The sequence below is a fragment of the Mauremys mutica genome, chromosome 13 (assembly GCF_020497125.1).
Source record: "Mauremys mutica isolate MM-2020 ecotype Southern chromosome 13, ASM2049712v1, whole genome shotgun sequence".
In the NCBI taxonomy this organism is placed as follows: domain Eukaryota; kingdom Metazoa; phylum Chordata; order Testudines; family Geoemydidae; genus Mauremys; species Mauremys mutica.
In genome coordinates, this window is record NC_059084.1 from 13702860 (window position 1) to 13716002 (window position 13143).

The 13143-nt window shown below is 42.3% G+C and overlaps 1 protein-coding gene across 1 annotated transcript in view; it reads left to right on the forward strand.

Moving 5' to 3' along the window:
- Window positions 1-13143, forward strand: part of BCAS1 (brain enriched myelin associated protein 1) — a 94828-nt gene that overhangs the window by 60915 nt on the left and 20770 nt on the right. Inside the window, 1 exon segment of the mRNA XM_044984630.1 lies at window positions 9335-9502. Coding sequence (XP_044840565.1) covers window positions 9335-9502 — 168 coding nt within the window.

Here is a 13143-nt window from a genome sequence, read left to right on the forward strand (position 1 = left end):
CAACTGGCAGGCCGCCCCCCGTGGCTTGCCACCCCAGGCACGCGCTTGGTGCACAGGTGCCTGGAGCCACCCCATCTGCAAAATGTAAGACAACTCGGCCTCTCTTACCTTACGGGAATTTTGTGGTGCCTTTAAAGTTTCCTTTTATATAATGCCAGGTTTGCATATCCTGCTCTGACTCTTCTTCACAAACTCTGATTTCTAATTTAGTCAGCACTATATGTAAGAAAATCCATTAGAGAGACAGCCTAGTTAAAGATAATCTCTCTTTAGGAAGCCATTATCATTCCAGCATTTTCAATTGTTGTTTTATAAGTACACTTTGAAAAGGCTACTTGTGGTTTCAACCACCGTGAACATTCACTGTTTCACAAAATAGCCTAATAAACCCTTCAGGGCCCTTCAGAATGTTCCAGGGCCTAAAAACATACCAGGTAAAACGTTCAAAGCCATCCTAGTGACAGTTGAACAGTTTGTGTACACTGCAGCCTTGGCTGGAATTGCTATGCTGGAATAGCCCCCTGGTGGAGATGCAGCATAAGCCATCAGAAGTTCGGCTTGCATAGCTACACTACCTATTGACGACGTTAGCTAAGCCAACAAAAACCCTCTTCTCTTGGCATAGTTGCATCTACACCGGAGATTTTGCCAGCATAACTATATCAACTGTATAACTCAAAGTTTAACCAATTGTTTGACTACTGCAGTTTGATATTAAAAATATTCAAGAGATGAAGTAACCAAATAGCCAATTTATTGTCTAAGGACAAAGCAGTACAGTACAGGAAAGAGTTAGTATGTCACCAATCCTTCCTCCAAAACTACTTGTATTTATACCAAATAGTGTTTACAAGTTAGAGCTTTCCATACGTCACTGAGTTTTAACCCACCAGGCCATAACCAGTTCTGTCCTTTCATTATCGTTTGTTTTGGACAGTACATCCCTGGCGCCAATGGGTGTTGAGGCACATCCCAAGCCTGTACCATTTATGTATCTTGACTTTGATAGGTTTGCCTATGCCAAATGCTGAATTGTACTATTAAAAGGTATTGTAGGATGTATACTTTAGCATAAGTAAGTAAGTAGAATACAATTTAGCATGACTTCCCAATACTCTCATTTAATATACACTATATTAATACCAGGTGCATAATACCTATTAATGTGTGTCTGGGGGTGGTGTATATAAGCTATATCTATTGGCTAACAGCTGGGAGGCATGATTTTTTTTTCACACTCCAAGCAAACATAGTTATGTCAGCAAAACTCTGTAGTGTAAACTAAGTCCCAGTGAAAGATACTAGGGCCCTTCTGAAAATGTTACCTAGGAGCAATATTTCAATGAAGATCAGAGTTTGCAGCACATCCTGCATTACTCCAGACAATATGGTTCTATCTTATTAAGAAAGACCTTGTGATGAGCATGGAGTAGTGTCTTGTCTATGTTGCCAATAGCATTGGCAGTTCCCACAAAAGAAAAATCTAATCATTTATAACTCCTGATTTCTGGGGATGTTCTTACTGTGTTTTGTGGGATTGCTGCTTTGCCGCTGCAAATTGAACAAGAATCCCAACAGGTTCCTGTCGTCCATTACTAAAAGAAATCAACTTAACCTTTCTCGGCGCTGTATTATAAAAGTTTATAGGGGATGAAATGCCACCCTGTGAATTGACGCTAAATCCTACTTACAATCCAAATCAACGTTTCAGAGCCTCTTTCTACAACCTGTTGAGCAACTATAAAAAGACACCATTTGGGATATCCAAAGTCAGGGATCATAGACTAATGTCCTTTCTGTCTTAATCTTACGCACTTACATTGCCCCCATTATCATTGTGTCTGAATCACTCTCAATATCTCAGGGAGGTAGAGAAGAACTAATATTCCCATTTTACAGATGAGAAACAGAGACATGAGGCTTGTCTACATGGTGTGTTAGTCTACACTAGTGGAGGTGTAAATTCCATTGTACACCCATGTGTTGCATACTAACTGTCCATGTGGACCCTGCTGGCTTGCACTAAAAGTTCTCTGGTGAGCATTGACATAGTCCCAATACATCAACATGCGCTGGGGAACTTTAAGTGTGAGCCAGCGGGGTTCACACAAATAATGTGCCACACACTGGTGTACACTAGAGTTTACAGCCCATCTGGTGTGGACTAATGCAGTGGTTCTCAGCCAGGGATCTGGCGCCCGCTGAGGGGCCCCCAAGCAGGTTTCAGGGGATCCACCAAGCAGGGCCGGCATTAGACTTGCTGTGGCCATGGGCAGAAAGCAGAAGTCCCACCACAAGGGGCTGAAGCCTGGGGTTCCAAGCCCTGCCACCCAGGGCTGAAGCCAAAGCCTGAGCAACTTAGCTTCACAGGGCCCCCTGTGGCGTGGTGCCCCAGGCAATTGCCTGCTTGCTACTCTCCAACACTGGCCCTGCCTTTTACATGCAGATAAACGTTGTGGCACAGGTGGGCTGTGGAGGTTTTATAGCATGCTAGGGGGGGCCTCAGAAAGAAAAAAGTTGAGAACCCCGGTACTAATGCATCATTTCAACAAGCCCTAAGACTCAAATCCTCAAAAGATATTTAGGTGCCTAACTCCCATTGCAGTTCAACCTCCTATTGTTACCTGTTCCTCTTTCAATAGAAAACTTAGGTAAAATGGTGAGGGGGGGTGTAAATTACTGTCTGAGCTCTGAATCCCTCCGGGGCCTAAGTGACTTGCCCAAGGTCATACATGAGGTCTGTGGCAGAGTATGGAAGGATCTCCAGAGTCCCAGGCAAGTAACCAGTAGCCCATACTTCCTCTTGAGGTTTAGTGGTATGAAGACTATAACTGTTTAAATATTGAATATGTTATTGGGTATTAACCCCTTATGAGTTAGCAGGGTTTTGAGATGATAAGTCTTCTATAAAAGATTTTGGTTTTCTATGTCCGGTGCCCTCCCCCCCCCTCCATGGATGGAGTCCCTACTACAGAGCCCAATTAGTCATACTTTGCAATGAAAATAAGAATTTGCTTTGTACTTAAGTGTGTACATTTAAAAGCTTTTGCATTCCATTGAAACATCCTGCATGGAAAAACTAAATAAAGCCAAGCTTCGGTATGTCAACCAAGATGTTGAAATAAAACCGGAACTTAACAGAATCACAGCAGCCGTTTGGAAACTATCTTTATAGTTATAGGAGTGACATTTCCTTTGTGATGTCATGGCAGCAATGGAGTGAATTTTGCTGTTTGTACAGCAGCTCTAGTGTGCTCTTTCAGCTTTTATTTACAAAGCCCAGTCTGAAGGAATTTAATTTTCTGGAGTGAAGTATTTTAAAATAAGATCTGAAAGTTAAATCATCATTAGAGAATGTAAAGCATAATAGGAGCCACAAGAATATGAAAGGTCTGAACCTTACAGGGCTGAGGGAAAATAAGTAACTCTCAAATACATTTTGTAAGTATAACACACAAAATAGATCTTGACAGGATGAAGGCAGTCATTTTCCTGTCTCATTCATCATGCTGAAACAACTGGCCAAGCCTGTACTTCAGAAGCTGTAGCTGCGTATCTACAATATACAGTGCTATAGGAAAGAGAGAGAGAGAGTGTATTTTGGTCGACACTTGAAAGTTATATCATAGCTATGTCAGTCAGGGTGTGAAAAAACCATAGCCCTGGCCAATGAGGCAATGCAGCCATAACCCACAGCATAGACACAGTTATGTTGATGGAAGAGAGCTTCTGTCAATGTAGCTAACATCATTCAGGAAGGTGATGTTCCTACACCAACAGAAAAACCTCTTCTGCATCTACACTACAGAGCTATGCTGGCATAGGTATGCCGATATGAATCTCTGTAGCATACACAAACCCTGTGACTCAGGCTGACAAAAGCACTATGACAAAAACACATGCAAGTGTACATCTAATATGTATCAGAGGGGGAGCCGTGTCAGTCTGGATCTGTAAAAGCGGCAAAGAGTTCTGTGGCACCTTATAGACTAACAAACGTATTGGAACAAGAGCTTTCATGGGTGAATACCCACTTTGTCAGATGTGCATCCGACAAAGTGGGTATTCACCCACGAAAGCTCATGCTCCGATATGTTAGTTAGTCTATAAGGTGCCACAGAACTCTTTGCCGCATCTAATATGTACACACACATCTAGTAACAGCACTCAAAATGGCTCTAGGGATTTCATCTATCAGTGACTGGCTAGATGCAGGGGGTGAAATCCTGACCCAGTTGAAGGCAATGGGAACACTCTCATATTGATTTCAGGAGGGTAAGAATTTCACCCGTGATGATCAATTAGCACAGAAGCTCTGACAATTGCAGTACTGGGTTGTGCAAATTAGGCACACAAATGTACAACCTCTAAAGTGCACACACAGTTCTGACTGAGAGTAGTGGATCAACATGTATGTAATATAAAGTATGAATGCAGTAGTAAGGGGTCATTATATAATAACATCTACATTTGATAAATAATTCACAGTTCTGACCTGAGTTCCAAAGCCAGCACATAGCTAGCATTTAAAAACAATTAGATTTGATGTATATGAGTAAGAATAAAGAAACCCTGATGTGATAACAGTACACAAAGCTTCACCTCAAAGAAACTATTCCAGGTCAAGTTAATGGAAATACTTTAAAAGCTCTGAAAACTATAAAGGTGGTGGTAGTGTATGTGCACACACATAGGCAATTGTACAGGATTCCTTCCTCATAATAATTATAACCAAATTATTATAAAAATGTCATTCTTAATAGCAGGCTAAGAACTGCAGACAAGGCACCTTATAATTTCTTCAGGAACACTATGGGATGCCTAATTAAAATGTGTATTAGCAGCATTGCCCAAGTAAAATGAGAGATTTCATATGCAGTTGTCATCACTGCAAATTAGATGTGTATTTTGTACATGCCTATTTTTTAAAAAAATCTGGCTCTGTAATTGCATTTAAAAAGTAGGTTTGATTTATTTTTAAATTGGAAGTTTTATTTAACTTTCCTAACTCTAAGTTTCCTACTTTTAAATTGTACAGTCTAGTGACCAATGAATAAAAGTACCTCACTACTGTAAGTACAGTGTTGTGAGGCATGGAATATTCAACAAATTAATCCTTCTGAATGGCTGATTATCTCGTAATATTTTCTAACAGACAGCACTTCTGTCTTCCTTCCTTCCCTCCAATATTTGGCATTTCCTCCCAGGATGCAATTGTTATCACTAGAGAAACTAAACCCCCTGCACAGAATGCGCTTGAAAGAAAACTCATTCCGGCGGCAGCTGTAACAGCAGTAGCCGTAATAGGATCCCAAATGCTAATCTTTGAAAGATGAGCTCCTAGAAGCTAAGTCACTGCCTTACTGAGCCACTCTTCCAGCTCGTGCAATGAACCGTTTCTTTCTAGCAAAGAAATGGTGAACTGATTGTGTGTATTCATAAGGCAGATCAAATAGAAATACAGATTAAAATTATTACTAATGATTAAATGTTTCATTAACTTTCATACATTTAAATTCTGTTCACAGAATAATTTTAAAACATATTTTAGGTGTACACAGTAATTTCTATAAGAGGAACATTGCAATTAAATGTTATGCTGGAAAAAGTTACGATTCTGAACATGTAATCTTGATTCCTATCAAAATACCATTCATCCCAATGAAAAAAGAAAAAAATACCCAGGAAAAGAATAGATCAGACAAACCCGTGTTTAGCAATATAGCACAAACTGTTTCAATGCATGCGAGGAAATCTCTGAACTCATATACCGTCCAATCCTGTCATACTTACATTGGAGGGCGCTGTTAGTGGTATCATTGCAATCCGTGGGATTACTTGTGTGGGAAGGTGCTATGCAGTGTGAATCAGGGTGGCAAAATTGAGCCTATAGATACTTAGGGCTATGTGCTGAGCTGGGGAGTAAGAAGGTCAATACACACATTACCAATGGCAGCATGTGGGATTAGAAGAGCCTTGGTTCAGCCCCTCGTGTGCTTTCTGGAGCAGGGGTGGCAGGGGAAGTTATCTGCAGGTACAGGGCTGGCTCAAATTACCTTTCTGCTAGAGCTTGGGGAGAACCAGTAACCAGACTGTGACTGCCTGGTCCTGAGGCAGCGTGACTATGCTCTTGGGAGCTTGTAGCAAAGCTGCAGTTGAGCCCTTCAAGGGTTTAAATGATCATAACAAAATAATAAGAAAGGGCGGTGTTGGCAATGGGGATAAACAATTAGAGAGATCCTGTGGGACCTTCACATGCGCGGTGCAGAGAGCCTACAGCCACTTGTCATTCATCAGCTGAAGTAACAGTCATGGGGAAGGGGGGGCTGTGCTGTAGAGCCTTTGAGATGGGGTCGGGGGTGTGAAATAGATATCTTCCCCTGCAACCCTCCCCTCACCAGTCTCCATGCATTTCACCCATAAAAGTTTGCATTATATCCAGACAATCAGGATTATTTACTGCAGCTTATTCATGCACTCCGCCAACCCCATTTTCAGAAATTCAAATGATGTGCTTTATACCATGGGCACCTGCGTGTGCACGTTACAGCTCCGCTCTGTGCCTAGGACACAGAGGATAGCAGGTGTTACAGCCTATAGCGATAGAGCCGTGGCTGTTTAGTTCAAACTGAAGCAGCTCATGCTTTTTAGGTCTCCAATTCACTCCCCAGTGTGTAAGCCAAGAGGAGGTCATCATATAGGAACACACATTAAAAGTAACTATACAGTGTACATAAATATTGCATGCATGTCTATAAATTGTTGTGACACGTTTACAGCAGTTGGTTTGTACAATATTTTAAATTATATTCACTTTGTTGGCAATGTAAACAGCAGGTCATGTCTAAATGTCAACATCTAGTATAACTACTTTCATTTTAATTCGGTGTTTAAGGTGCTGAATGCAAAGTAAGATGCGTTTATGATGTTATGCATCATTCTGCAATTGGCTGTAAAATGCTGCAAAGGCTGAGTTCGGGTCAAATTATTTGGGTTAGTTCCATGCTAATAGTTTGGTCTCTAAGACAGAAAGGAAGGTGCTTCTCTAGATGGTGACTGTGAGTTCCAAATTAATTAACTTTTCTTTAGTGCACAGGAAAAAGTATTTTTTATTGTCTAGCAGGGCAGACAATAGTGGGGGTGCTGAAAGCCACTGAACCAAACTGTAAACCCTGGATATGATGGAAACCCCTTTAAGCCAGGGCGTGCAGGAGCACCCCTAGTTCCAGCACCTATGTACCTGGGCAGTTATAAAAGAGATAACAGTCAGCCAAGGAAATTCACGTTTAGCCCCATGTCCAGGTGGGATCTGAAGCATCCATACATCGATGAGGCACCTATGTTCCTCCTGGTTGTGTTCTCTGTATTGTGCAGTTTGCATTGTTCACTTGAACACAATAAGCTCTCAGAAGTGTGGCCCTGAGTAGGCTGTGGAATGAGGCATTCAAGTGAATAGACACCATTTTTCATTAATACTTTAGAGCTCATTTGAACCCCAATCCTGCTAAATGCAGAGCACCTCTTGCAAATTGCTGAGCACGTGCTAACTTTCATGAATTCCAGTGGAAGCTGAGCACACTCAGGAGGTGTTCTACACCCAGGGCTGGCTCCAGGCAGGGCCGGCTCCAGAGCCCAGCGGGGCAAGCACCTGCCTGGGGCGGCCCTTTCCCGGGGGGGGCGGCAGGCTGGGCCGGCGGACCTGCCGCAGTCATGCCTGCGGGAGGTCCACCGGAGCCCCGGGAGCAGCGGACCTGCCGCAGGCATGACTGCGGAGGGGACGCTCGGCCGGCGGCTCCAGTGGACCTCCCGCAGGCATGACTGCGGACGGTTCGCTGGTCCCGCGGCTCGGCTGGACCTCCCGCAGGCATGACTGCGGCAGCTCAACCGGAGCCGCCGGACCTGCGAACCGCCCACAGCTGCGGGAAGTCCAGCCGAGCCGCGCGACCAGCGGACCCTCCGCAGTCATGCCCGCGGGAGGTCCGCTGCTCCCGCGGCTCGGGGGCGCCTCCCGGGCATGACTGCTTGGGGCGGCCAAATTTGTAGAGCCGCCCCTGGCTCCAGGCACCAGCTAAGGAAGCAGCTGCTTGGGGCAGCCAATTCAAAGGGGCAGCACTCCGTCTGCTATTGGGGCAGCACGTCCGGGTCTTCGGTGGGAATTCAGCGGTGGATCTCTCAGGACCCGCCAAAGTGCCACTGAAGAATGGAGCGGCGCAATTGAGCTGCCGCGGGGAAGTGCCCATCAGCTTTTTTGTTGTTGTTTTTTTGTTTTGTTTTTGCCACTTGGGGCGGCAGAAAACCTGGAGCCAGCCCTGTCTAGTCCCCATAGGATCAAGATCTTGGTAAGACAATGGATCTGATTCTCCATTACCTGTCCAGTCCCCATAGGATCAGGATCTTGATAAGACAATGGATCTGATTCTCCATTACCTTGCATCTCATGTAGTTATTTACACCTGTGCAAAGTGTGTGTGTGTGTGTGTGTGTGTGTGTGTGTGTGTGTGTGTGTGTGTGTGTGTGAGTGAGAGAGAGAGAGAGAGAGAGAGAGAGAGCACTACTGATATGACTGAATTGAGAATTCTAAGTCTGATGTCTTTCATCCACCCCACATTTCGTTTGCACTGCTGTGAGTGACCAATCCAGGTGAAAGCCGGCGAAGAATCAGACCCACTATTGTTTTCACAAGTTATTTAATCTTATTCCCATTTCTGTTTACAAACCCCTGGTCCAGATCCTCCTCTCACTCATGCCCATTTTATAGCGATATAACTGACTTTAGTGAAATTACTCCTGATTTATACCACTGTAAGTGTTCACATTCTTTGTTGAGTACATTTTTGTTTTAAATTTTGAGTAAAGGTGAATATTGTACTTGGGAATTTAAGAAAGCACTTTTTCCAGGAAAGTTCTCAAACACATGTCTAACAAAGCTTGTGCTTAAATCCCACCAATTTAAACATTTTCTTGAATAGGTCTGGACTTAAGCACATGCTTCAGTGCTTTCCTGACTGGGGGCCCTAAATAGGGTGACCAGAGAGCAAGTGTAAAAAATCGGGACAGTGGGTCGGGGGGTAATAGGTGCCTATATAAGAAAAAGCCCCCAAAATCGGGACTGTCCCTATAAAATCGGGACATCTGGTCACCCTAGCCCTAAAGGATGTAATGCAATTCATAGAATAATTGTACTTGATGTTCATTCTTTCTGTATAGAATTCCTGCATTTCTAACTCAGGGCATCATTGTTACATTATAACAGTATTTTTAAAAGTACTGATTTAAAGAGTATGACAGATGAATGATTTTCTGCCTTCTTAATATTTGTCAAAAATAACCCTAGACTGCGCCAGAAGACACAGAGGTTGTAATCAATGCGAAAGTGGAGGCATCTTTAGAAGCAGTGGCTCCTGACAAAGATGAGACTAAAAGCCCAGAAACTGCAGAAGTAAAACTTAGAAGAGAAGAAAATAAAAACCCCAAAACAAACCTGAGGAAGTTTTTTAAACTGGTAAGCAGAGTCTTTGAACAAAAGGATCTGAGGGAGCCTTGTTCAAAATTTGTGGATGGTCACTTTTTAAACAATTCTCATAATGAGTTTACAATTCTGTTTGCGTACAGCAATGAAAGCTACATATGTAAATAACGGAGACAATCTTTATAACTGACCAGAGGCACGTGAATGCTCTTGTAATACTCTGAAAACATTTGTGTGCCTACTTTGCATGTGAAATTATTATTACTGCACATAAGATAGCATCATTTATATTTCTGTAGAGCCCCAAATGTGCTAGGTGCTATAAAAGTGTCACCCATGTTTATTTTGTGTTACATCTCTCCCTCTGGTGGCTGCTCCATGAACATTTATGGGTCTGCTAGAGCTAACAGCTCCTAAGTAGCAGAGACAGAGCCTGATCCAAAGCCCATTGAAGTCAATGGGAGTCTTTTAACTAATTTTGGTGGGCTTTGAATCAGGCAGCTAGTTCTTTAGGTCAGAGATAGAGGGTTATGCTTAGGTCTCAGGTTCAAACCTCATTGTCAGCCCAAGTGGGGTTAGCTACCTAGATACAGCCCCTTACTTCACCAGTCTAAAAAGACAAAATCAAAATATAACCCGCAACTGCTGACAAAGTGGGGTGGAAATGGGAACAACATACAAGGAAGTGATCAAGGTAATAAGTGGCATGTATCTTCTTATTTCCATGGACACGAACCACTATCATGGTGAATGCACATGCAAATGACAGTGTAGTAATCTAACCAGCAATTGTACACTCAAATGATCCTAAAGAAGCAGAAAAGAAAACAGTCCTAGTATAGAACTAACCTGCTGCTCTGATTAAAACACTATCATGTCTGGGACTTTTAATAGCATTTTATTTGTTTTGGCAAGGTGGTTCAGATGCTGTTTTATTGGTTAGGTAGTTACCTGATATGGAGTCAGAGCTGTATAAAACTTAGCTTTTATCTGACATCATATAATGGCTCAGCCTGTCAGAATGGCATGTTTTCAAATATGTGCATGCGTAATTGTGGAAACTGTATGCAGGAATTAGGTGGATACACAGTTTTTGGAATCTGAGCCATTATCTGGATGACCCTACATTCTTTTAACAAGTTAGGTATGCATTTGGCTGGACCACTGCACGACTTATTTGAAAATACCATTGCCACAAGTGAATTCACAAATGTTTTTCAGCACATGTGGATTCTTGGGTCTGCTCCAGTTGCTGAAAGCAGCTAGAAAGCTGCTTTAACCAATTCCCTGAGGATTTATAAGGGATATCCAGGGGGCATAGTGCTGAAAGAGCAACTCTGCACAATCTCCTGGTCCTAGACCTCTGTGCACTGGGTATTCCTGGAAGAAAGAAGCTGGTTTGTGCATCCTTATACTTCTGAGATCCCCAGCTTCCAGAAAGGTAGATCTGAAGATTTGGGAGAAATGTTTACAGTAGCAGCTACAAGTACCAATGCAGGATCAGAGCCCCATTGTGCTAGGAGCTCTGCAGACATGTAATTAAAAAAAACAACAGTACTAGCCCCAAAGAACTCACCATTTTGGTTGTGACATGATGAAACATGTGGCTGAGACAAACAGGAGAGGAGTGGAGATGAAGGACAGTAAAGAGAACAAGTTCTCATACTGTTGTCCCTTAGGTCTGAGTGGTTAATCAATGCTTGGGGCTTTGCGGGTTGTTTCCATTAGGAGGCGAAATTGATGATGGAGTCAGGAATTTCTTGAGTGCAGTCTTGTTTATGTACAAAGAATGTACACAAAGTCCTGTTTCCCTGAACACAGCAGGCTTGCACTGCCAAGCCTCTTTCCAGTGAGCACTCTGCCCCAAAGCACTCGCTCTCTCTCTCTCTCTGCTTCTTCCTAAGGCCATCCTAAAAGTGCTTTTCTGGCTGTCTCCTGGCTTTTGTGCTAGCTTTCTGCTTCTTTTCTGACACACACGACATATTCAGTACTGCAATCCAGTCAAACTCCCTGTTTCCACTATCGCTCACTGAACAAAGCGGGATTTAATTGCTTCCCCATGTAGACTGAATGGAAGGCATCCAGCACACCATGCAGATTAGCAATACAATTAGGATCTAGTTTAAAGAACAGGAGTACTTGTGGCACCTTAGAGACTAACAAATTTATTTGAGCATAAGCTTTTGTGGGCTACAGACCCACTTCATCGGATGCATGTAGTGGAAAATACAGTAGAAAGATAAATATATATATATATATATATATATATATATACACACAGAGAACATGAAACAATGGGTGTTACCATACACACTATAAGTAGAGTGATCAGTTAAGGTGAGCTATTATCAGCAGGAGAGAAAAAGAACTGTTTGTAGTGGTAATGAAAATGACCCATTTCCAGCAATTGACAAGGGGATGTAAGGAACTGGGGTCGGGGGTGGATAAGCATGGGGAAATAGTTTTACTTTGTGTAATGGCCCATCCACTCCCTGTCTTTATTCAAGCCTCGTTTGGTAGTGTCCAATTTGCAAATTAATTCCAATTCAGCAGTCTCTCGTTGAAGTCTGTTTTTGAAGATTTTTTGTTGTAATATTGCGACTTTTAGGTCTGTAATTGAGTGGCCAGGGAGATTGAAGTGTTCTCCAACTGGTTTTTGAATGTTATAATTCTTGACGTCTGATTTGTGTCCATTTATTCTTTTACGTAGAGACTGTCCGGTTTGGCCACTATATATTACAGTAGGATATATATATATATATATATATATCTTCCTACTGTATTTTTCACTACATGCATCCGATGAAGTGGGTCTGTAGCCCACGAAAGCTTATGCTCAAATAAATGTGTTAGTCTCTAAGGTGCCACAGGTACTCCTGTTCTTTTTGCGGATACAGACTAACACGGCTGCTACTCTGAGATCTAGTTTAAGATATTCTAAAGTATCTAAAGGAGTTAGGCACCCAACAGCCATTTAATTTCAAAGGGAACTGGGCACTTAACTCACTGGGGATTTTTTTTTTTAAATCCCAGCTCCAGCCTCACATCTTTGTTTGCATATGGACATTTGGTAATTGCACATAAAAATGTGGCACCCAATTGATCATGTAAGCTTGTAAATGAATGCCTGCCTAACTCGTTAGAAAAGCAGGCCATGTGAGTCAGCAGCCATGCTTCAATTCTGAGATTACCATAACTTCAAAACACCTCCCCTACTGAAAAATAAAAAAAGTAGCACCGGTTAAATATAAAGCTCTGTTCCGTGCACATCTTAAGTCACCATGGCAAAACAAACAAGACTCTGTTAAAAAGCACTAGATATAACACTGCTCTAATCAGAGCAATGAGTTGGTCTTGGCTCAGCTTCTCTGTTTTCTGCTCCTTTAAAAGAGGAAGAAGCTGATATATTATCCTCATGGTTAAGGAATAAAAACAAGGAACTACGAAGACGACAAATATCCCCTCCATGCTGGAAATAGAATTGTACTAATTGCATAACTGAACCAACAGCATTTTGAACTGTTTTTTGTTGATTTAGCCCATTTTGGTGTATCCAATCATTCCCAAACAGACCCTGATTTCCTTTGTTGTTCTTGAAGTATGTACCAAATAATTTTACTGAATGATTTTCACTTTATTGACTACTATCCATCTGGTTGCCTAGAATACTAGAT